The sequence below is a fragment of the Schistocerca piceifrons genome, chromosome 7 (genome assembly GCF_021461385.2).
Source record: "Schistocerca piceifrons isolate TAMUIC-IGC-003096 chromosome 7, iqSchPice1.1, whole genome shotgun sequence".
Classification (NCBI taxonomy): Eukaryota; Metazoa; Arthropoda; class Insecta; order Orthoptera; family Acrididae; genus Schistocerca; species Schistocerca piceifrons.
Genome location: NC_060144.1, coordinates 136,902,715 through 136,929,502, shown reverse-complemented (window position 1 = coordinate 136,929,502; position 26,788 = coordinate 136,902,715). Strand labels below are relative to the sequence as shown.

General features: G+C 39.1%; 1 protein-coding gene across 1 annotated transcript in view; it reads left to right on the top strand.

Annotated features, from left to right (window-relative positions):
- LOC124804720 (microtubule-associated protein futsch-like) overlaps nt 1–26,788 on the top strand; it is a 71,935-nt gene that overhangs the window by 41,213 nt on the left and 3,934 nt on the right. Inside the window, exons 6-7 of the mRNA XM_047264996.1 lie at nt 1,399–15,765; nt 16,720–20,023. Coding sequence (XP_047120952.1) covers nt 1,399–15,765; nt 16,720–20,023 — 17,671 coding nt within the window. The remainder of the gene's footprint in view (nt 1–1,398; nt 15,766–16,719; nt 20,024–26,788) is intronic.

Genomic DNA, 26,788 nt, shown 5'->3' with positions numbered 1-26,788 from the left:
CCGGAATTGGAATGACTCCTTACCCTCCCCCTTAAAACCCACATCCTTTCGTCTTTTCCTCTTCTTCCCTCTTTCCTGATGAAGCAACCGTTTGTTGCGAAAGCTTGAATTTTGTGTGTCGACCTGCCAGCATGGAATGTTTCCCATATGATGTTGTTGTGGTCTTCAGTCCTGAGACTGGTTTGATGCAGCTCTCCATGCTACTCTATCCTGTGCAAGCTTTTTCATCTCCCAGTACCTACTGCAACCTACATCCTTCTGAATCTGCTTAGTGTATTCATCTCTTGGTCTCCCTCTACGATTTTTACCCTCCACGCTGCCCTCCAATACTAAATTGGTGATCCCTTGATGCCTCAGAACATGTCCTACCAACCGATCCCTTCTTCTGGTCAAGTTGTGCCACAAACTTCTCTTCTCCCCAATCCTATTCAATACTTCCTCATTAGTTATGTGATCTACCCATCTAATCTTCAGCATTCTTCTGTAGCACCACATTTCGAAAGCTTCTATTCTCTTCTTGTCCAAACTATTTATCGTCCATGTTTCACTTCCATACATGGCTACACTCCATACAAATACTTTCAGAAATGACTTCCTGACACTTAAATCAATACTGGACGTTAACAAATTTCTCTTCTTCAGAAACGCTTTCCTTGCCATTGCCAGCCTACATTTTATATCCTCTCTACTTCGACCATCATCAGTTATTTTGCTCCCCAAATAGCAAAACTCCTTTACTACTTTAAGTGCCTCATTTCCTAATCTAATTCCCTCAGCATCACCCGACTTAATTAGACTACATTCCGTTATCCTTGTTTTGCTTTTGTTGATGTTCATCTTATATCCTCCTTTCAAGACACTGTCCATTCCATTCAACTGCTCTTCCAAGTCCTTTGCTGTCTCTGACAGAATTACAATGTCATCGGCGAACCTCAAAGTTTTTACTTCTTCTCCATGAATTTTAATACCTACTCCGAATTTTTCTTTTGTTTCCTTTACTGCTTGCTCAATGTACAGATTGAACAACATCGGGGAGAGGCTACAACCCTGTCTTACTCCCTTCCCAACCACTGCTTCCCTTTCATGTCCCTCGACTCTTATAACTGCCATCTGGTTTCTGTACAAATTGTAAATAGCCTTTCGCTCCCTGTATTTTACCCCTGCCACCTTCAGAATTTGAAAGAGAGTATTCCAGTCAACATTGTCAAAAGCTTTCTCTAAGTCTACAAATGCTAGAAACGTAGGTTTGCCTTTCCTTAATCTTTCTTCTAAGATAAGTCGTAAGGTCAGTATTGCCTCACGTGTTCCAGTGTTTCTACGGAATCCAAACTGATCCCATATATATATATATATTATTTGTTTCTGGCATATTTTAAGACAGAGTTTTCTGGTCCACAGTTACGGTCAGCTGCTCCTGCGGTCATTGATAAGCTGCTGCCAGGAGAAGTTGCCAAGCAGCAGGCCTCACCACCATCAAAGCCCGTGGATAAGGCCGCTCCCAAAAGTGCGACAATCCCCGTCACGGGTGTGGAGAAACCCGTGCAGCCTAGCAAGACTGTTCCCCCAAGTGCCGCACCACCCCCAGCTGCCCCCACAGCTGCACCTCCTCAGGTTCCAGCAGTGAAGCCTGTTCCGCCGCCGTCAAGGGCCAAGCCCGAACGCTTACCCGCAAAAACCGAACCACCCAAAACTAAGACTGATATAGTTAAGACTGCTGACACAGAAAAAGTTAGTGCAAAAGTAGATAAGACATCCAAGACAGAAGTAGTGAGAATGAAGGGGGAACACAAATCAAAGACAGAAATTAAAACGTCCACAGTGAAAACACGAACTGAAACCAAATCCACCCGTTCCATAGAAAGGAAAGCACAGAGGACAACAATTACAACCTCTAGTGTAACAGAGAAAAAGACTGACATAAAATCTTCTCCTACTACACCTAAAAAATCTGTTGAACATAAAGTTAATGGAGTTGCACCAAAGCCAGAGCCAATGAAACATGCTCGACCATCGAGTAGAACTAGACCGTCCCCAACCTCCACTCCAGCGAAAAGTGCGAAAGAAGCCAATAATCGGAAGGTCGTAGAATCAAAATATCACATTTCAAAAGCCTCTAAATTGACTACATCAAAGGCTGCTAAGAAGGAAGTGCAAGAACCAGCAGCAAAAGCTGAGAGGAAGCCTGTGAGCAGGCGACCAAAGGCAACTCCCAGCTCACCTGCTAAGATGGCAGCAAAATCACCGGGTTCACCAGCCAAGTCTTCTTCTGCCAAAAGCACACCAACTCCATCTGTCAAATCAGAAAAAGAAGCTGTAATCAGAAAAAGAAAGGTTGAAACTGGAAAAATTACTGCTGACTCATCTGCAGTATCAACCCCATCAACTACTGAAGTAGAAACTGTTGTGAAAGCAAAGGAAATAGGAAAAGTCCAGGAAACTCCCCTTGTAAATGGCCACATATCAGAAATGATCATAACAAAGGAAGATATCTCCAAGGAGCTTTTAGACAAACCCCTTGAAGAGACTTACATTGAGAAAAAGACTGAAAAAATTGACAGTGAAACTGTAAGAAAGTCACCAACTGATGACCAACAAGAAGTTACAGAAGGAGAAGACAAAACTTCAGTTAGAGAGAAAGAAATTAAAGACATTCCTACTATAGAAGGAAAAGAAAAACAAATGGATGAAGAAACTGTAGAAAAAGAAGTAGAAGTTGAAGAAAAAGAGATGGTAGTTGAAGATAAAGAGTCTGAGATAGAAGAGAAGGAAACCGAACTTGAAGAGAAGGAGTCTGAAATTGAAGAAAAAGAATCTGAAGTTGAAGAAGGAGATGATTCCAGGCAACTTATGCATGAAAAGGAAGATATAGAGGCTACAGAAGAGGAACAAACTGAAGAAATTGAGGATGAGGAAGGACCTGTTGACATAAAGGAATCATTACATGCTGAACTTGAAACAGAAGTAAAGAAACTGATGAGAGAAAAGATTGAAGGAGGAGAAGAAGAAGAAGAAGAAGAAGAAGGGGGAGGAACAGAAGAAGAAGAAGAAGAACAAGAAGGGGAGGAAGATGAGGAGGATGAATACTTAATCGTTGAAAAAGAAGATGTGGAATCCTACCAAGAACAAGAAAGTATTGAATCACATTTACCAGATGATTTTGACAACAAAGATATTGATGTTGAGGAAGAAGATGAAGGGGAGCTTCAGAAGCACTTATTAGATGAAGTTGAAACAGAAAAGACAAAGAAAGATATAGAAAAAGAAGAGATGGATACAAAAATGCACAGAGAAGTAGAATCTCAAAAGGAACACTTAATAAAGGAAAAAGAGGTAGATATAATTCTTAAAAGTAAAGCCGAAAAAGAAATAACTGAAACTGAAAAAATGAAGGAGGAACATGTTGAGGAAATAAAAGAGCAAGAAACAGAAGGTGTTACTGAAGAAACTGCTAAGCCATTGAAGGAAGAAATTACAAAAGATCACATTGAGGAGAAAGTGGAGGAAATTATTTCATCGGCAAAAGAAATAGTAACTAAAGGAAAATTTGAAGATGAAAGAAAGCCTGGAGTGTCTCAAGAATCGGATAAAGATATACAGAAAGAGGAACTGTCTGAGAGCAAGAAAGAACCTGAAACAAGTGAAGATCTCAAAGAAATTTCATCAATTAGTCCTGAAGAGAAAATAGATGTTTCTTCAGAGAAAGTCCGAGAAACTACAGACACTGACCATAAGCTTGATGATGGAGGTCATGAAATGAAAGAGATTCCCTCAAAAGAAATTCTAGAGCAGAAATTTATTGCAGAGGAAAGCCAGCCAGATGAAAAGATGTCTACAACTATAGAATCTGCTGCTACAACAGCACCAACACTTCCTGAAGATGAACGCATACCTCTAGATGAAATAAAGGAAATTGTTGAAGAAAAATATGTGAAAGAAGAGACAAAGGAGAAAGAAAAACCAGTGGCAGAAGCAGTAACACGTCTAGAGCAGCCAACTACTCTGCCACAAGTTGTAATGCCAATTTTTGAAACTCACATTGCTCATGGGATTATTCATCAAAGAGACATTGTTAAAACACCTGATGAAGTTGCTGACTTGCCAGTCCATGAGGAAGTTGACCCTGGTATGTATGATGCTGATGATTTTGTAAGAGACTTTCATAAAACAAAATATGAAGTGCAACTTTCGAAAAAACAACAAGATACTGAAGAGATCAAGGACTACATACCTGAGGTAGGTGCTGCAGAAGAAAGACTGAAAATAGATACAGGAAAGGCTGACACATTGAAAGAATCTTTAAAACAGTTTGAAGATGAGAAAGAAGTTGAAGAAGTCAAAATAGCACCTGAGGAAAGATTTGTTGATGAAATTGAAGACATTATACATGTAAAAAGAGAAATATCTGATGCAGCAAAACCATCAGTGAAACCAGTCTCTGTGGCACAACGTGAAGAACCTGTGCCAAAGGAAGACATGGCAAAGCCTACTGATGAGTCAAAACCTGTTACAGTAATATCAGAAGAAAAACTTCTGGAAGCTACCTTTCAGACATATGCAGATCTAAAAGCTACAAAAGAGAAAGTAGACGAGTTAAAAGAAAAATTCTCTGAAGAAGCAAAGAAAGCTGTAGAGAAAGAGATAGATTATGCTGAAATTTTAGAAAAAGACATTGCTCATGACAGAGTTGCCTTACAGGAAATGAGAGAAGAAAAGGAAACAGAAGGAGAAGAAATTGCTGCAGAATACATATCTTCTGAAAAGAAATACATAGAAGAACAACTGGAAACTATTTCAGATCAACTTAAACAAAAGGAGAAAGTTATTAGTGAAGAAATTTCAACACTGCAACAAACATATGTAAAGGAGACACCTGAAGAGAAAGGAAAGGATGAAATGAAACCACTTCCAATGGATGTTGTGCAGGAAAAGATGCGAGAAGAGAAACAGAAATTTATTACAGAAGATGTCACTGAAAGAATTGAAAAACTGGAAGGGGATAAAGTTATCCAAGACAAAAAGATTGAAAAGGATGTAAAGAAAGATGTTACAGCAGAAATTAAGGAGGTGGAAGACAAAGAAAAGCCTGTTCCAAAGGAAATGATTCAAGAGGTAATTATGCAGGATGAGAAAATTATTTCAGATGAGATAGTCAGGGCAAAGAAGGTAGCAGAGAAAGATGAAATCATCACAGAAGGTGAAGAAATTAAAAAACTGAAAGAAGAGGAAGTTGTTCCAAAAGAAGTTATTGAGGAGATAATAAAAGACAAGGAAGTATCAAAAGTAATGGGTGAGGAGGAGATGAAAGAAGAAAGAGTTGTTAAAGAAGACATTGTTGAAGAAATCAAACAATTAGAAGGTAAAGAGAAGTCTACTCCAAAGGAAGTTCTTGAAAAGAAAATTAAAGAAGAAGATGAAACCATCTCAAAGGAGATGATTGAGGTAGAGGAAAAGGAAGAGAAAGTTGATACAGAAGATATCATGGATAAAATTCCAAAGCTGGAAGAGAGAGACAAAGATGTTCTGAAGGAAGTTGATGACAAAGAGAAATCTACTCAAAAGGATGTAGCTAAAGATGAAACAAAAGGAGGAGAGGAAATGGGTTTGAAGGAGTTGGTAGACATAACGAAAAAAAGAGAAATTGTTACAGAAGATATCATAGCAGCTATTCCAAAACTGGAAGACAAACAGAAAGTTTCATTGGAGGAACTTGATGAAAGTAAGACAAAGGACAAGAAAGAAGAAGAAAAGGAAAAAATAATTGCAGAAGAGATAAAGAAAGACATTGTAGATCTAAAAGAACAGGAGCAGCTATTGTCCAAAGATGTAGCTAAAGAAAAGCCGGAGGACAAACAGAAAGAAGAGATTGATAAATCTTTAAGAGAACTAGAAGATACAGAGAAACTTTCACCAAAAGAAGTGAAAGAAATCCAAATTTCAAAGGAGAAGATTCCAGAAAAGGAGACAGAAGAGCAATTGATGGTTGCTAAATATACCACTGAAGAAACAGATAAACTCAAAGAAAAAGAGAAAATTCAGGCAAGGGAAATGGTGGAAGATAAAGCAAAAGAAGGTAGGAAAATAGAGTCAGAGGAAATTATTCATGAAAAGAAGAAAGACGAGAGAGAAGTAATTACTAAAGATATCACTGAAAAACAAGAAGAGAAAGAGAAACTTTCCCCAAGGGAGGTAGCTGAAGAGATTACTGTCAAAGAGGAAGTAAGTGTTTCAGCAGAGGCTATTCAGAGAGAGGAAACTATCAAAGCTGACCTCACCACAGAAATTAAGAAACCACAGGAAATGGAGAAAATTGTATCAAAGGAATTAGTTGAAGAGAAGGAAAAAGAGTCTGAAGAAAAGATAAAAGCTATTACAGAGGATGTGGCATTGATAATGTTAAAAGCAGAAGAAAAGGAGAAGCCTGCTCCAAAGGAAAAGGCTGAAGAGAAGATGAAAGAAGAGAAACTAGTTTCTAAGGAGGCAGCAGAGGAAGATAAGGGAGAAGACAAAGAGACAGTTATTACTGAAGATATACCTGAAGAAATAAAGCAACTAGAAGAAAAAGAGAAACCTGCTCTAACAGAAATTTCTGAACTCAAGACAAAAGAAGAGACAGTAGTACTAAAGGAGCAGGTTGTGGAGAAGAAGGCTGATGACAGAGTTATTACAGAGGATATAACTAAGTTGGAAGTTAAAGAAAAAACTCCCTCTGATGACAGGGTTGAAATAAAGGCAGAAGAAGAGATAATAACTGTAAAGAAAGTGGATGAGGAAAAGAAGGAAGAAGAAAAAGCAAAAGTTGAAGTTGCTGGAAAAAGAATTGTTGAAGAGGGAGCAAAGGAAGAAAAAGATATTTCACAGAAGATGGCTGAAGAAAAGATAGAAGAGAAGGAGAAAGTTGTTCCAGAAGAAATCACCAAAGAAATAAAACAGCTCGATGCGATTGAGAAACTAGCATCGAAAGAAACAAGCAAAATAAAATCTGAGGATGAAGTGAAAAGAATTTCAAAGGAAATTGATCAAAAAATGATTATAGAAGACAAAAAGAAAATTGTTCCTGAAATCACTGAACATGTTAAAAAACAGGAAGAAAAAGACTCAGGTTTACCAAAGGAAGAAATAGAAGAGATGATTCAGGAGGAATGGGAAATAGTTTCAAAGGAGATGATAGAGGAAGAGAAGAAAGATACAAGTGAAGCTGTAACAGCAGCAACTGTTGTAGAAATCAAGGAAGCAGAGGAAAAAGAAATAACTATCCCTAAGGAAATGGATATAGAAAAGATAAAAGAACCAGAGAAAATGGTTACAAAGGATGCAATAGTGAAAATGGAAGAACATAAGCTTATTACAGAAGATATCACGGAAGAACTGAAAAAGACAGAAGAAAAAGAGGAAACTGTTCCACATGCATTACCAGAAGAAAAGGAAAAAGAAGCTGAGAAACCACTTTTGAAGGAAACAACAGTGAGAAAGGAAGAAGAGAAGGTTATTACAGAACATATCACTGAAGCAGAGATAAAATCAGAAGAAAAAGAAGAAACTGTGCCGCATGAAATATGTGAAGAAAAGCCAAAGGAAGCTGACACAGTAGTGAAAAAGGAAGAAGAGAAAGTTATTACAGAAGATATCATTGAAGAAGTGAAAAAACCAGAAGAAAAAGATAAAACTGTTCCACATGAAATACCTGAAGACAAGATAAAGGAAGACGAGAAACTAGTTCCAAAAGAAACAATAGTGAAAAAGGAAGAAGAGAAAGTTGTTACAGCAGATATCACTGAAGAAGAGAAAAAACCAGAAGAAAAAGATAAAACTGTTCCACATGAAGTACCTGAAGACAAGATAAGGGAAGCTGAGAAACTAGTTCCCAAAGAAACAATAGAAAAAAAGGAAGAAGAGAAAGTTATTACAGAAGATATCACTGAAGAAGAGAAAAGACCAGAAGAAAAAGAGAAAATGGTTCCATCTGAAATACCCAAAGAAAAGAAAAAGGAAACTGCAAAACCAGTTATAAAGGACACAGTAGTGAAAAAGGAAGAAGAGAAGATTATTACAGAAGATATCACTGAAGAAGTGAAAAAAACAGAAGAGAAAGAGGAAATTATTCCACAAGAAATACCCGAAGTAAAGATAAAGGAAGCAGAGAAACCAGTTTCAAAGGACACAGTAGAGAAGAAGGAAGAAGAGAAGGTTATTTCAGAAGATATCACTGAAGAACTGAAAAAACCAGAAGAAAAAGAGAAAACAGTTTCACAAGAAATACTTGAAGAAAAGGCAAAGGAAGCCGAGAAACCAGTTTCAAAGGACACAGTAGTGAAAGAGGAAGAAGAGAAAGTTGTTACAGAGGATATTACTGAAGAAGTGAAAAAACCACAAGAAAAAGAGGAAACAGTTTCACAAGAAATACTTGAAGAAAAGGCAAAGGAAGCTGAGAAACCAGTTTCAAAGGACACAGTAGTGAAAGAGGCAGAAGAGAAAGTTGTTATAGCAGATATCACTGAAGAAGTGAAGAAACCAGAAGAAAAAGAGGAAACTATTCCACTTGAAATACCTGAAGAAAAGGCAAAGGAAGCTGAGAAACCAGTTTCGAAAGACAAAGTAGTGAAAAAGGAAAAGGAAGAGGAAGAGGTTATTGCTGAAGATATCACTGAAAAAGTCAAGAAATCAGAAGAAAAAGAGGAAACTTCTCGGCCCAAAATACCCGATGGAAAGATAAAAGAGGCTGAGAAACCAGTCTCAGTGGACACGGTAGTGAAAAAGGAAGAAGAGAAGGTTATTACAGAAGATATCACTGAAGAAGTAAAGAAACCTGAAGAAAAAGAGGAAATTATTCCACATGAAACACCTGAAGGAAAGATAAAGGAAGCTGAGAAACCAGTTTTGAAGGACACAGTAGTGAAAAAGGAGGAAGAGAGGGTTATTAGAGAAGATGTCACTGAAGAAGTGAAAAAACCAGAAGAAAAACAGAAAACAGTTCCATCTGAAATACCCGAAGAAAAGAAAAAGGAAGATGCTAAACCTGTTTCAAAAGATGCAGTAGTTAAAAAGGAAGAACAGAAAGTTATTACAGAAGAGGTCACTGAAGAAGTGAAAAAACTGGAAGAACAAGAGGGAGCAGTACCACATGAAATACCAGAAGAAAAGACAAAGGAAGCTGCAAAACCAGTTTCAATGGACACAGTATTGAAAAAGGAAGAAGAGAAGGTTATGACAGAAGATATCACTGAAGAAGCAAAAAAACCTGAAGAAAAAGAGAAAACAGTTCCATCTGAAACACTTGAAGAAAAGGAAAAGGAAGCTGCAAAAGCAGATTCAAAGGACGCAGTGGTGAAAAGGGAAGAAGAGAAGGTTATTACAGAAGATATAACTGAAGAAGTGAAGAAACCAGAAGAAAAAGAGGAAATTATTCCACATGAAATACCCGAAGGAAAGATAAAGGAAGCTGAGAAACCAATTTCAAAGGACACAGTAGTGAAGAAGGAAGAAGAGAAGATTATTACAGAAGATATCACTGAAGAAGTGAAAAAACCAGAAGAAAAAGAGAAAACAGTTCCATCTGAAATACTTGAAGAAAAGGGAAAGGAAGCTAAGACACCAGATTCAAAGGACACAGTAGTGATAAAGGAAGAAGAGAAAGTTATTACACAAGATATCACTGAAGAAGTAAAAAAACCAGAAGAAAAAGAGAAATCAGCTCCACAAGAAATACTTGAAGAAAAGGCAAAGGAAGCAGAGAAACCAGTTTCAAAGGACACAGTAGTGAAAAAGGAAGAAGAGAAAGTTGTTACAGAAGATATCACTGAAGAAGTGAAGAAACCAGAAGAAAAAGAGGAAACTATTCCACATGAAATACCTGAAGAAAAGGCAAAGGAAGCTGAGAAACCAGTTTCAAAAGACACTATTGTGAAAACGGAAGAGGAGGAGGTTATTGCTGACGATATCACTGAAAAAGTCAAAAAATCAGAAGAAAAAGAGGAAACTGCTCGACACGAAATACCCAAAGGAAAGATAAAGGAAGATGAGAAACCAGTTTTGAAGGACACGGTACTGAAAAAGGAAGAAGAGAAGGTTATTACAGAAGATATCACTGAAGAAGTGAAAAAACCAGAAGAAAAAGAGAAAGCAGTTCCACAAGAAATACTTGAAGAAAAGGCAAAGGAAGCTGAGAAACCAGTTTCAAAGGACACAGTAGTGAAAAAGGAAGAAGAGAAGGTTATTACGGAAGATATCACTGCAGAAGTGAAAAAAACAGAAGAAAAAGAGAAAGTTCCATCTGTAATATTTGATGAAAAGGCAACGGAAGCTGAGAAACCAGTGTCAAAGGACACACTAGTGAAAAAGGAAGAAGAGAAAGTTGTTACAGAAGACATCACTGAAGAAGTGAAAAAACCAGAAGAAAAAGAGAAAACAGTTCCACAAGAAATACTTGAAGAAAAGGCAAAGGAAGCTGAGAAACCAGTTTCTAAGGACACAGTAGTGAAAAAGGAAGAAGAGAAGGTTATTACAGAAGATATCACTGAAGAAGTGAAGAAACCAGAAGAAAAAGATAAAACACTTCCATCTGAAATACTTGATGAAATGGCAAAGGAATCTGAGAAACCAGTGTCAAAGGACACAGTAGTGAAAAAGGAAGAAGAGAAAGTTGTTACAGAAGACATCACTGAAGAAGTGGAAAAACCAGAAGAAAAAGAGAAAACAGTTCCACAAGAAATACTTGATGAAAAGGCAAAGGAAGCTGAGAAACCAGTGTCAAAGGACACAGTAGTGAAAAAGGAAGGAGAGAAGGTTATTACAGAAGATATCACTAAAGAAGTGAAAAAACCAGAAGAAAAAGAGAAAACAGTTCCATCTGAAATACCCGAAGAAACGACAAAGGAAGATGCAAAGCCAGTTTCAAAAGACACAGTAGTGAAAAAGGAAGAAGAGAAAGTTATTACAGAAGATGTCACTGAAGAAGTGAAAAAAGCAGAAGAACAAGAGGGAGCAGTACCACACAGAAAACCAGAAGAAAAGACAAAGGAAGCTGCAAAACCAGTTTCAAAGGACACAGTGTTGAAAAAGGAAGAAGGGAAGGTTAGTACAGAAGATATCACTGAAGAAGTGAAAAAAACAGAAGAAAAAGAGAAAACAGTTCCATCTGAAATACCCGAAGAAAAGACAAAGGAAGATGTAAAACCAGTTTCAAAGGACACAGTAGTTAAAAAGGAAGAAGGGAAGATTATTACAGAAGATGTTACTGAAGAAATGAAGGAACCAGAAGAAAAAGAAGAAACTGTTCCACACGAAATTCCTGAAGAAACGGCAAAGGAAGCTGAGAAACCAGTTTCAAAGGACACAGGACTGATGAGGGAAAAGGAGGAGGTTATTACAGAAGATATCACTGAAAAAGTGAAGAAACCAGAAGAAAAAGAGGAAACTGTTCCATTTGAAATACCCAAAGAGAAGGCAAAGGAAGTGGAGAAACCAATTTTGAAGGACACAATAGTGACAAAGGAAGAAGAGAAGATTATTACAGATGATATCAGTGAAGAAGTGACGAAACCAGAAGATAAAGAGAAAGCTGTTCCACATGAACTGCCCAAAGAAAAGGCAAAGGAAGTTGAGAAACCAGTTTCAAAGGACACAGTATTGAAAAAAGAAGAAGAGATGGTTATTACAGAAGATATTACGGAAGTGAAAAAGCCAGAAGAAAAAGAGAAACCTGTTCCATATGAAATAGTTGAAGAAAAATCTAAGGAAGTGGGCAAAGCAGTTTTGAAGGACACAACAGAGAAAATTAAAGAAGATGGAAGCAAAGATTTGGAAAAAGAAAAACTCATTTCAAAGGATATAGATGAGCAATATATTGTTTCACCTGAAAAGGCTGAAGAAGGAAAAAAACCTTCCCTGAAGGATATGCCCTCTTCCAAAGAGTTTGTCGAAGAAAGGAGAAAAGTAGAAGAGAAGAGTTCCACACCAGAAATCACAGAAAAGAAGGATGATGTAAAAGATGTGCCTCCTTCAGAGAAAATGGTTGAAAAAGAGAGGTATATTTCAGAAGATCTGCTTGAAGAAAAAAAGGAAAGTGAAGAGAAGGAAGAGGTTGTCCCAAAGGATCTTATTAAAGAAGGAGAGAAAGTAGACACAATTCATATAGATCATACAGAAAAAGAAAAGGAAAAAGATGAAAGAGAGAAGAGAGTTACAGAGAAAATTATTGAAGGAAAGAAGAAAGAAGTAGGTGAAGAAAGTATTATTGTGAAGGACTCTGTGGAACATGAGAAAAAAGGAGAACCAATAGCTGTAGAGGATATTACCAGTGTAATAGGGAAAGAGGAACCCAAGAAAGACAAAGCTGCTTCAAAGGAACTGCTTGAAGAAAAGAAAGAAGAGAAAGAAAAAGAGAGAGCCATTACAGATATTAGTAAAGAACAGGAAGGCCAACAAGAGGCAGAGAAGATTACTTCAAAACAATTCATTGAAAAAGTCGGAATGGAGGAAACTACAGCAAAAATTGCTCCAAAGTATGTAGTTGAAGAAAAGGAAAAAGACCAAGTTATTTCAAAGGCTGTGACTGAAGAAAAAATAGATGACCTCGAAAAAAGAAAGATTGTCACTACATACGAAAAAATTTCAGACAAGATTGAAACTATTTTCGACATTAAAACTGATTTGTCACTCCAGGAAACTTCACAACTTACAGCTGCAACAGCAAAGGAAGTTAAGCCTGCAGAAGTGATCAAAACTAACGGTGAACTTGAAAAGAGTGAAGAGAAAGTACCACAAGTGAAAATGCCTGGAGAGACAGCTATCAAGGGAGAGCCAGAAGATGAGGTTGATCAGAAGATGGAACCTGGAAAAGAAACAATTACAGCACCAAGTGCTTTATCTGCCACGTATCTTGAAATTATAGACAAGCTACAAAAAGAAGAACCTTCAGAAGTTGATAAACAGGAAGATGAAGAGTCACCAAAGAGAGAAGAGCTCAAAGTTAGTGAAGCTGACAAATCTCTTCGCAAAGAAGTATCAAAAACGACAGAAGAATTGGAAGAAATATCCGTTACGTCTAGTCAAATGACAGATATTAAACATTTGCCACAGGAAGGTGTACAGCCAGAAATTACAAAAGACTCACACAGAAAAGAAGAGGAGCAAACGTCAGAAGGAAAACCATCCCCACAAGAACAAGAACTCATAAGCAAAAAAGACAAGGCAGAGATAGGAGTAGAAAAGGAAGATAAAAAGGTGAAAGTAGAAGCTGACTCATTAGAAACTGAGAAAACACCAGCAACTATAGAATGGTTAACTTGTGTAGTTAAGGACACAAAGCTATCATTGGGAGAAGAGCAGGAAGAGATCTTTAAGAAAGTTGTTAGCACAAAAGAGAAGAAAGCTACAGAGACAGAAGATCAAATTGATGAGAAGAAAGTGAAGGAGAAACAACAAGAGATAGAAAAGACTGTCAAGGACACTGATGTCATGTCAGTCATAACAGAAAGACAGAAGACATTACCTGACAGTGAAACTAGCAAGGAAATTCCTACAAGTATTGACCAAAAGAAGCAGCCAACTGGAGAAAGAGAAATAATAGAAGAATCAATTGACGTGGTGAAAAGTCAACCAAAATATGAGGCAGACAGACCAGCAGAAACGTTCAGTGAGGTGTATCAGGAAGACAAGAAAGACGAGCTTGCAAAATCAGTGTCTTCAGAAAAGGAGAAGCAACTAACAGATGAAGAGGAAAAGAAACTAAAGACAGAAAAGTTACTTTTAGAGACAGAGGGCAGCATTATTTCAAAAGATTTAGCTGAAACTATCACCACAACTGTAATGAAAGAATATATCCTGAAAACTACACACATAACATCGGATTCTGTTACATCAGATGTACCAGCCCCTGGAAAAATGCCTGTACAACCATCTGTGCAACCTGAAATAACACCTTTGCAAGAGAAAGTGGAGATTAAAGAGACTGGACTATCACCAAAAGTGGAAGACACTGATAAAAGAGCTGCAGATGCACTAATTTCTCATGAACTCAAAGACACAGAAAAACTTTCCGCAGGTCAAGAAATAGGAAAAGATAAGCAGCCGGGAATTTCTGAAGAAACTGCTGTTTCAAAAGTGAAAGAAGTTTCAAAAGAAGTAAAAGATGATGGGATTACAAGCAAATTACCAACTTCAGCTGCTGACCATAGATCAGATGATGAAGATGGTGAACCACCTCCATCTCCAGGAGAAGAATACATTGATTCAGGAATGGAGGAAGAACCAGTCTATACCAAACTTGATGCACCAGAACTTCCAGAATATGTAACTGTTACTCCTGACTCCACACCTGCATCACCAAAAGCATTGCCCTTAAGGCCACAGGATGACTCTGCAAAAATGCATCTTCCTGAATCTGAAGAGAAGGAAGGAAAAGAAAAACTTAAATCTGAACATACTGAAACTGACAAGAAAGAGCCTGCCAAGGTAACAACTACAGCCCTTCCCCAGGAAAAAGAGGTGGAGTATAGAAAGTATGTGGATGACACTGGTGACAAAACTGGTCAACCAGGAGAAGTTATCACAGACAAAGATGGTCATATTGTAACAAGAAGAACAAAAACTGAATACAAAACAATTGTGACCAGGGAAGGTAAGCCTGATGAGAAGACAGTTTCAAGTCTAGTGGCTGGTTCAGTTATACCTATCTCATCGGGTGAGATCACAACATATACAACTGGAGTTAAAGATGACAAACTATCAGATGAAGAACATCTGGAAGAAATTGATGATGATTCCAAAGACTCAGTCTCAGAGGAAACGTTCACAGATGAAGATGGTAAAACTGTAACAAGGAAGATAGTAAGGCGTTACAAGACAGTGGTTACCAGCAGAACTGAATCAGCTGAAGAGAAAGGTATAATGAAAGAAATTCAGCCCTCATTTTCATCTGAAGCAGGACCTGGTTCATTTATACCTGTTTCATCAGGTGAGATCACAACGTATACAACTGTAGTTAAAGGTGACAGACTATCAGATGAAGAACATCTGGAAGAAATTGATGATGACTCAAAAGAATCCGTCTCAGAGGAAACATTCACAGATGAAGATGGTAAAATTGTAACAAGAAAGGTAGTAAGGCGTTACAAGACAGTAGTAACAAGCAGAACTGAGTCAGCTGATGAGAAGGGTGAAATAAAAGAATTTCAGCCCCCATTTTCATCTGAAGCAGGACCAATGGTACTACCGTCATCCTCAAAAACAACAACAACAACAACAAAAATAATTGAAGGTCATGAATATCCACTAGACACTGACAAGCAAGATGACAAAGCAGCTGTTTCAGAAGAAACATTCACAGACAAGGATGGCAAAACTGTGACAAGAAGAACTGTGCGACACTACAGAACTTACATAACTCAGTCCACAGGAGAAATGGAACCGACTCATATAAAGACAGATGACAGAACTCCCCTTGAACCAGCTCAAGATGTTGTTGAAAGTGAAACACGTGTTACAGTGTCCACAGACAAAGCAGGCACAGAAGAAATTGTGGAGTTCGATGACGACGATGAAAAAGAATCAGTAACCGAAGAAACATTTACAGACGAAGAAGGTAGGACAGTAACAAGAAGAGTAATAAGGAGGTATAAGACAGTGATAACGAAAGAAAGGGAAGTAGTGGATGAGAAACCAACTACAAAACTGGTAACTACTACAGCAACAAAGAAGACTGAAACAAAAGAAGGTGACGACATTGATGATGGTGTAGAAATGGAAGAATGCACAGAGCTCAGTGATCAGGACGAAAAAGAATCTGTGTCTGATGAAACATTCACAGATGAAAGTGGCAAAACTGTGACCAGAAAAATTGTAAGACGGTACAAGACAGTTGTCACAAGGGGAAGTGAATCTGTTGATACAAAAGATTCCATTAAATTACCACCTAAGGAAGCAAAGGGTATTGCAGATGAAATAGAAACAGAACAGGCTGACTTAGATGATCAAGATGAAAAAGAATCTGTGACTGAGGAAACATTCACTGATGAAAGTGGCAGAACTGTAACAAGGAAAATTGTCAGGCGATATAAGACAGTGGTGACAAAAGAAAGTTCCTCTGTGGGCACGGAAGAATCTGGTCAAGTAAGAGCTACAGACATAATACATTCAGAATTGTCTCCAACTGCTCTCACCCAGAAATTGTACACCACAGTAATTAAATCAGATGATGATAGGGACGATGGGGTAGAAACAGATAAATTACATGAGTTAGATGATCAGGATGAAAAAGAATCTGTGTCTGAAGAAACATTCACAGATGAAAGTGGCAAAACTGTGACCAGAAAAATTGTAAGACGGTATAAGACAGTTGTCACAAAGGGAAGTGAATCCATTGGTACAAAAGATACCACTAAATTAGCTCCTAAGGTAGCAAAGAGTATTGGGGATGAACCAGAAACAGAACAAACAGACTTAGATGATCAAGATGAAAAAGAATCTGTAACTGAGGAAACATTCACTGATGAAACTGGCAGAACTGTAACAAGGAAAATTGTCAGACGTTATAAGACAATGGTGACAAAAGAAAGTTCCTCTGTAGGTGCAGAAGACTCTAGGCAAATAAGAGCTACAGATATAACTGCTTCAGAAAAGTCTCCAGATATTCTCACCCAGAAAACATACACTACGGTAATTAAATCAGATGATGATAGAGATGATGGGGTAGAAACAGATAAATTAGATGAATTTGATGATCAGGATGAAAAAGAATCTGTGTCTGAAGAAACATTCACAGATGAAAGTGGCAAAACTGTGACCAGAAAAATTGTAAGACGGTATAAGACAGTTGTCACAAGGGGAAGTGAATCTGTTGATACAAAAGATTCCATGAAATTAGCTCCTAAAGAAGCAAAGGATATTGTAGATGAAATAGAAACAGAACAGGATGAATTAGATGATCAAGATGAAAAAGAATCTGTGACTGAAGAAACGTTCACTGACGAAAATGGCAGAATTGTAACAAGGAAAGTTGTCAGACGGTACAAGACAGTGATAACAAAAGAAAGTTCTTCTGTGGATGCAGAAGACTCTAGCCAGATAAGAGAGACAGACACAATTGCTTCCGAATTGTCTCCAACTGTTCTCACCCGGAAAACATACACTACAGTAATTAAATCAGATGATGATAGAGATGATGGTGTAGAAACAGATAAATTAGAGGAGTTTGATGATCAGGATGAAAATGAATCTGTGAGTGAAGAAACCTTCACAGATGAGGGTGGCAGAACAGTAAGAAGGAAAATTATAAGGCATTACAAGACAGTCATTAGACAAGAAGGTGAACCCACAGATGCAAAAGATTCTACGACAATAAAAATGGAAAAGATAAGTGCCCCAGACCTAACCTTAACTGCAACTACCAGCGAAAGTTGCACGACAGATATAAAAGAAGGTGTTGGTGTAGATGATGGTATTGAAATAAGTGATCAAGATGGCAAAGAATCTGTGACTGAAGAAACTTTCACAGATGAAAATGGCAGAATTGTGACAAGGAAGATTGTAAGGCGATACAAGACTGTGGTAATGAAAGAAAGTGGGTCTTTGGAGGATAAAGGCACTAGTGAAATAGAGAAGAAAGATGTAAGAGATATGGAACAGATGTCAACTGCTTTTACTACAGATACACATACTACAGCACTAGGTGTCATAGAAAGAGATGAACTTACAGACTTTGATGATCAAGATGAAAGGGAATCTGTCTCTGAAGAGACATTCACTGATGAGGATGGCAGAACAGTGACTAGAAAAATTGTGAGGCGGTACAAGACAGTGGTCACGAAAGAGAGTGAGTTACCTGACGAAAAAGATACCAGTCAATTAACAAAAGTGCTGGGAACTGGTTCAGAACTGCCAACCACTACTATCTTGAGGAAAATTTACACTACAGTCACTAAAGATGGTGAAGGTACTGAAGATGGTTTAGAAACAGAGCAGCTTGATGAGCTGGATGACCAAGATGGAAAAGAATCTGTCACTGAAGAGACATTTACAGATGAGCATGGAAGAACTGTCACAAGAAAAATTGTGAAAAGATATAAGACAGTAGTGACAACAGAAGGTGAAGATGTTATTGGAGACATTAGTAGTGATGGCAAGAAAGAGAGAGATGATGATGACAGTAAAGATTCAGTCACAGAAGAAATATTTACAGATGAAGAAGGCAGAACTGTAAGAAGGAAAATTGTGAAGCATTACAAAACAACAGTGTTAAAAGCTGATGACATCACGGATAAAACATTATCTACAACAGAGTTACAATTTGATCCAGATGCAAAAGAGAAAAGCATTGCTTTCAGTTCATTTACTACTGCTGAAGGCAAAAGTGACATTCCCCTTGATTTTACTGAAGGTGAGGATGGAAAAGATTCCATTATAGAAGAAACTTTCACAGGAGAAGATGGAAGTGTTGTAACCAGGAAGATAACAAGACAATATAAAACCATTTTAAAACAGGAGGCTGGATCTGATGATCATCATTTTATAACAAAAATTTCAACAGGGTCAGCTGACTCAAGTTTACCACTGACCACCACCACAATGACAAAAACCTACACAACTGTAACAAAACAAGGTGATGACTATGGTGACGACTTCTCGGAAGATTTAGGAAAAGCTCATGAACCCAGTGGGGCAACGTCTAAAACCACCACTACAGTGACTACAATTACTAAAAGAATTTCTTCAAAGGATGGAGAAGAAGAAATAACTGAAGCCACTACAGAGGAAGTAACTTCTGAAGATGGAAAAGAACAAAGTACTGTCACAGTTACCACAAAGAGAGATGAACATGGTGATATGGTAGTTCACACATCAATAACCCCCAGAGATAAAGAAATTGATGGTTACAGTATTGCAGGACCAGTTAGCTTCGTTGGCAGTGATAAAGGGGAGCATTTGGCACACTCCACTGTTAGTACTACTGTTACGACTTCTCAGATGACCACAGATGCCTGGAAGACTGGTAGAAAACATGACTCACAGCAGTGTGACAGTGATGAGGAAGATGACCCTACATCGCCACTAAGCATTACATCACAACTTGCACATTCTCCACCATCACATTTTGGATTTGAAACATCTGCTAGTCCTACAGCATCAATAGAGCTTTACTCACCCAAAGTCATTCCTTCACAAAAAGTAAGTTCCACACAGATGACTAGTTCATTTTATGGTAGTTTGCCATCTGGAGAAGAGCAGTTGACATCTACAGATGAGAAACTGGATTTCCAAAGGGCACTTCATGAACACAGAGAAGCAAGAGGTGAAGATCTCCAGTCATCTTTCCACAGCCCACCTGTGCATAAAACTGTAACAATGGGTTACAAAGAGGGATTGCTACATGGTGAACAGCTGTCATCAGGAATAAATGGCCAAAAGCATGAAGATATTGACAGTAAAGGAGCTACCACAAAAATTATTCCTTCCAGTAGTGGAGTGAGTGCCACAAGCCAAAAAATACCTCCAGTAGTAACCAGTGCACACCTTCCTGCTGAGCATGGTCATTCAGCACAAAAAGATACAAAGGGTGACAAACAAAAGGATCCAATTGGCAGTTGGGGGAAACCACTTGGGCTCCCAGCACCTGCACCGCCACCTGCGAACACAATCACAACTAATGGCGAAGTCAACACAGCTACTAAGCCCGGGACCCCAAAAAAGGAAAAGAAAGCTATGCAAATGAAGAAGAACTTAGTAATGAATGAAAACAACAAAGCAGCAAATGCACAATCAGCAAAAGAATCAAAATCTAGGCGTTCAGAATCACCAGTAAAACAGAAGAATGTGTCAAATAAAGATGTTGGGAAAAACACAAAAGTTCCTGGAGGCCATATATATATTGACCTAACCTATGTCCCACATCATGGAAATTCATACTACACCAATGTAGAATTTTTCAAGAAAGTCAGAGCAAGGTACTATGTATTCAGTGGCACAGAACCAAGTCGAGATGTCTACAATGCTCTACTTGAAGCTAAACAAACATGGGAAGATAAGGATTTAGGTAAGTTCTTACAAGCTTTAGTATTTAACAAAAACAGTACAAATTCTTGTTTTATAATTTTACAAGTTATATTAAGACAGATAAACTACTCATACTAATGCCTTTATATATGGTACTTTTCTATGTTCCTGGTGATGAACATTCCAAGGCCCAGATCAATTCTTCCTCATCCATCCACCCATTCATCCATGTGTCCTTTAAATCCCATGGTGGAGAACTTTCACGGATGTGGAATGAGTCAAATTATACATTAAAAAGAGAGACAGTTACTGTAAACATTAATTAGGTAGCACTGAGCTGTAATATACTATTTTTGCAAACTCAGGCTACATTTAATTCAGTACAGTTATCAGGAAAGCTACTACTTCTTAAGCTGTATTAAATAGTAACTAAATTTGTTTTTGGATAAGTTACACCCAGAAAACACTGCTGTCCAAAAAGAATTCTATTTGTAACCAAACACAGACAAAGGAGTGAGCTGCAACTTGATTGGGTCTCTTGTACTGCTAACTAAATGCCTATAAAGTAATGTATCGTGGAAAATGAGTTATATAAAGTTCTAACAACAAATGCCTTTTTGCAGTTAGTATTGCTACTTCTGATGAACAATCAGTAATTATCAATGCTTGAAAGTAGATCATTATAATTTTTTTTTGGAGGTCTGGTTAATCAGTGATTTCCATCATTTCTTTTTGAATTTCCAACGTATGCATTATATCTTAAGGGAACTGTTGAAGACACTTACCTTATTAAAGACAGAGTAAATTGTTTACGTTAATCAGTAAACGAGTTGGTACCATTGTGAGCCACACCCGAGAGAGACAGCATATAGAGTGTACAAACTAAACAAATAAATATGATATGAATTTAAATGTTTCTTGCTATGAATACACTTTATCTTTGCCTCTGGGTTTCATAGTTCCAAACTTGTAGAAATCAGATGATACAGACTTTCACAGCTGGTATTTATGAACTTACTGATTTTGGTTTTACAAGTTTTAGACTGTAGAACAAGGCATATTTCTTTGCCTAACATTTAGTCTTCCAATGCTGGATACATCATCAGAGGCTATAATGACTCAGAAAGCAATTGCAATTTCTACATTTTCTGAAGTATTTCAATTCCAATATTAAGATTAGTGCTGTTGCTTAGAATACTTGAGAGAACTCTACAGAAAGCCCACTCTACAGAAATTCCAATCACCATCCCAAGCAAAAAAGAGAAGCAATCAAAACATTGGTGAACCACACTATAAGAATCTGTGAAATCAGTGCTTGGAGGGTGAGCCAAATCATTTGAGAACCTCCTTCAGAAGAAATAGCTACTCTGACAAAGAGATAAATACAGCATTACACCCTAAAAGATATAGAGGTTCTAGTGAAAAAAGAACCGACTAAAAGGGTAGTTTGTGTTGCACTTGTAAAAACAGCAACAGACTGCTTCTGTAAAGTATTAAGAAGACAAGATACTGACACAGTGATTTTTGATTAAATAAACATGAAAGGTGTGTGAATATTTGAACACTGTACTGCTTGTCACAGCAGTAGTATATAAAATTCCTTGCACTCACATCCAGTTTACATAGGAGTTACAAAAAGAAGCATTAACATCCAATTTAATGAATAAAAGAACAATTGTCATCTGACAGGATGGATAAATTGGCAGTAGCAGACAACATACTAGGACAAGGGAACCACCATATTCATTTCTCTGATACTGTGGTTTCATCTAGATCCAATAATTACTATGCTAGGATGTACAGATGTTATAAAAATTCAGAAGCACAAAAACAACTTCATCAGAAAAGGGAGATTGTTGGAATTGGCCAAGTTGTGGTTCTTCATGCTAAATAAACCAAAAAGCACCAATTATTCCCCACTACAAGCTCTGTAACACACAACAGTCTGATTCAATGATCTTAGGCGGCTGCCTGATGATGTCATGAATCGACCATTGGGTGGGTAATTATAAACAGCTAGGTTTTCTGAGCTTACTTTAGACTGTAACTTCTTTCTGAGTCATTGTAGCCTATGATGATGTCTCCAGCATTGTAAGAGGAAATGTTAAGCACAGAAATATGCCTTGGACCATGGCCTAATGCCCACAGAACAAAAATCACCAAAAATACAGAACTCAGATGATTTATGATCAGTAGTGCTTTGTGTCTAGTCACTGGCAGGCTTAGTTATCAAAAAAATGTGTGCTATAGCTGTATAACAACTATTGTTGAAAACTGTGATTCATTTTTGCTGATACATAACTTCCAACAGTATGCTGACATGACAAAATAATTATGACCACCTACTTAACAGTGTTTTGTCTCACATTTTTAAAGCAATAAAGCAGCAATTCTACATGGCATGGATCCAAAAAATCCCTGGTAGGTTTCTGGATGTATGTAACTTCAGATATCTACTCACAGGTCATGCAGTTCTGATAAATTATAAACTGGTGGTTTGTGAGTGAGAAACTGGCACCTGGTGGCATCCCAAAGAGGTTCATCATGTTCAGATCAAAAAAATTTGTGGCCAAGTCAGCAATTTGAGTACAGTATGACGCTGCTCAAACCACTGCAGCATGTTTATGGCCTTGTGACATGTACAGCTGTCACACTGGATGATTCCATTGCCAAGGGGAAGACATAGAGCATTAAGGGATGTGAGAGGTTCCCAGTAATGTGTGTGTAGCTCACAGCTGCCATAATGCCTTCAACTACTACTATAGTTGCCACTGAAGCCCTAGTGAAAGTACTACGTGCCACAAAACAGGCCCCACTGGTATGTGTTTGTGGCTCCATGCATGTTTTGAGCACTGTTCACCTGAATGGCAGCATATCTAGATGCAACCATAAACCTGGTGCAACAAGAAATGTGAGTGATCCAACCAGTTGACATGTTCCATTTAATCCCTGGCCCAATATCAGTGACCCTGTGCCCATTGCAATCTTAACTGACTGTGTCGTTGGGTCAACTTGGAAACATGTAGGGACGTTTGCTGAAGAGGCCCATATTCAACAATGTACACTGTACACTGTGCTCTGAAACACTTGTACCTGTACCAGCATTGTACTGTCACATATTTGCTGCAGACCAATGCCTATCTTGCTTTGCAGAGCAGGCAAGCCACTGATCTCCATGTTCTGTGCTGTGGCTTGGATGCCCAACACCTTGTCATCTACTCGTGGTTTCAGCATCCTTAAACCACTTTCCATAAATGCTAATGACAGTGGCTACTGAACAGCTGACCAGCCTTCCCATTTCCAAGATGTTAGTTCCCAGGCATCATGCCATAACAATTTGCCAATTGCCAAAGTTATTTATCTCAATGGATTTCCCCCTTTGCAACCTTTATCACTACTGGAGTGATTTCCAGTTTCTATGCCCCACATACAAACTTTCCACACTGCATCACATGCCAGCAACTACCTACCAACCTGATTAGTCTCTCATCTAATTCTACTATTATCAGTCTTATTTATGTTTTTAGCCTTTTCATTTGTACTATTATGGAGCTGCTCTCCATCTGGCTGGAAGGGTTTTTTTTTATTCTGTTTGTCATACTCTTGCATTGGTTTAGCACTATTCAGACATGAAGATGTGCCTCTCACCACTGATGAGCCCTATGGGATCCCTTGTCTGCTGAGTGTCAGATAAGCTTGACCAATATACTTTTATCTCTCTTTAAATTATTTATCAACTATGGGATAAATATTGCTTTTGATGACTCGACACTCATACGTCACAATTCAGTCAGTAGTCTGACTGATGTCATTGACTCCAGTTGGACTAGCCCTTGAATGATGGACTGATCATCTCACGTCTCTGTTTAGTCCCTTAACCACTTCTAAATAAGGCCCACCACAACCCCAGGAGGCATTCACTCTGACGGTGGACAGTAGTCGAGTGGTCGTAATTTTTGGCTCATCAGTGTATGTGACAACATGTGTGCATTCATCACAATTTATTCTGATCATTGTTTGTGTGTGTGTGTGTGTGTGTGTGTGTGTGTGTGTGTGTGTGTGTGTGTGTGTGTGTTTTAACACTGAAAATATCAAGCAGTATAGCTCACCATCAGTTGCAAAACACTGGACACACATTCAGGAGTGCAGTGATAAATCCCCATCCAACCATCCAGTTTAGGTATACTGTGCTTTCCCTACATTACCTAAGGCAAATGCGTGGATGGTTTCTTTGAAAATTACATCATTGATTTCCATCCCTGCCTCTCCCCAATCTCAGCTTGTGCTCTGTCTCTGATGACCTTTCATTGCTGCTGTAATGTTGAGCCTTAATCTTCCTTCCTATTTACCCCTGAAAATACACTCCTGGAAATAGAAATAAGAACACTGTGAATTCATTGTCCCAGGAAGGGGAAACTTTATTGACACATTCCTGGGGTCAGATACATCACATGATCACACTGACAGAACCACAGGCACATAGACACAGGCAACAGAGCATGCACAATGTCGGCACTAGTACAGTGTATATCCACCTTTCGCAGCAATGCAGGCTGCTATTCTCCCATGGAGACGATCGTAGAGATGCTGGATGTAGTCCTGTGGAACGGCTTGCCATGCCATTTCCACCTGGCGCCTCAGTTGGACCAGCGTTCGTGCTGGATGTGCAGACCACGTGAGACGACGCTTCATCCAGTCCCAAACATGCTCAATGGGGGACAGATCCGGAGATCTTGCTGGCCAGGGTAGTTGACTTACACCTTCTAGAGCACATTGGGTGGCACGGGATACATGCGGACGTGCATTGTCCTGTTGGAACAGCAAGTTCCCTTGCCGGTCTAGGAATGGTAGAACGATGGGTTCGATGACGGTTTGGATGTACCGTGCACTATTCAGTGTCCCCTCGACGATCACCAGTGGTGTACGGCCAGTGTAGGAGATCGCTCCCCACACCATGATGCCGGGTGTTGGCCCTGTGTGCCTCGGTCGTATGCAGTCCTGATTGTGGCGCTCACCTGCACAGCGCCAAACACGCATACGACCATCATTGGCACCAAGGCAGAAGCGACTCTCATCGCTGAAGACGACACGTCTCCATTCGTCCCTCCATTCACGCCTGTCGCGGCACCACTGGAGGCGGGCTGCACAATGTTGGGGCGTGAGCGGAATACGGCCTAACGGTGTGCGGGACCGTAGCCCAGTTTCATGGAGACGGTTGCGAATGGTCCTCACCGATACCCCAGGAGCAACAGTGTCCCTTATTTGCTGGGAAGTGGCGGTGCGGTCCCCTACGGCACTGCGTAGGATCCTACGGTCTTGGCGTGCATCCGTGCCTCGCTGCGGTCCGGTCCCAGGTCGACGGGCATGTGCACCTTCCGCCAACCACTGGCGACAACATCGATGTACTGTGGAGACCTCACGCCCCACGTGTTGAGCAATTCGGCGGTACGTCCACCCGGCCTCCCGCATGCCCACTATACGCCCTCGCTCAAAGTCCGTCAACTGCACATACGGTTCACGTCCACGCTGTCGCGGCATGCTACCAGTGTTAAAGACTGCGATGGAGCTTCGTATGCCACGGCAAACTGGCTGACATTGACGGCGGCGGTGCACAAATGCTGCGCAGCTAGCGCCATTCGACGGCCAACACCGCGGTTCCTGGTATGTCTGCTGTGCCGTGCGTGTGATCATTGCTTGTACAGCCCTCTCGCAGTGTCCGGAGCAAGTATGGTGGGTCTGACACACCGGTGTCAATGTGTTCTTTTTTCCATTTCCAGGAGTGTAGCTATATCATGTATCATGTGTGCTAAGCAACTGCTGCTTACCAGTTGATGAAGCAGGAGGAAACAGAGAAGGATAGGCAAACAAAAAAAGTTAGTTTAACCTACAAATTCTGTAGCTTCAAAAATAGTTTGTCCGCTAGAAGGTAAAGGCAAGTGGGGAAGTATATGCAAAGATGTAAAAATGAAACAGAAAAGGAAACACTTATCCATCTCCTGGAAAGGAGATGGAATTTCTTTATTTCGGATTGCTTATGTGGACCTTTGTCTTTCCTTCCTTCCCTCTTCCACCAGTTCGTTGTTCCCTCACAGTTTTCTGTTTGCTGTTTGTGTTTTGCTTTCAATTAATGAAATGCTTCCGAAGTTCTGTGTTTTGACCTCTTGGTTGTTGTTTTCTCCACCCACATGTTTGCCACCCTGCTGCAGTCAGCATGTACCCCTGTTCACTCTCATATGATACAGTTTCATGTTTTGAATTTCACTGACATAAAATTATCTCTGATCTGTCATATTTATTCCTAAAAAAAAGTTTCTGTGCTGCCTGGAAGAGTAAGATATTATTGTAGTACCATACTATAGCTAAATATATTCCAAATTATCCATTTCTGGTGCAAAACTCACCCTTGCTTTGGAAACCAGTAATGCTTTTCCTCTCTATCAAGTTGTTGGGTTTCTATTCCTGTCACTGGCCAGAGTGGCCGTGTGGTTCTAGGCGCTACAGTCTGGAGCCGAGCGACCGATACGGTCACAGGTTCGAATCCTGCTTCGGGCACGGATGTGTGTGATGTCCTTAGGTTAGTTAGGTTTAATTAGTACTAAGTTCTAGGCGACTGATGACCTCAGAAGTTAAGTCGCATAGTGCTCAGAGCCATTTGAACCATTTGAACCATCTATTCCTGTCCTCCTTATAACAACTCTTATTTTCTACATTAATGTACAGCCCCTTTTTTCTCCTAAAACATTTGCTCTGTTTCAGGAACTTCCAACTCACAATTTGTTACTTATAGTTCTGTGAACATATTACC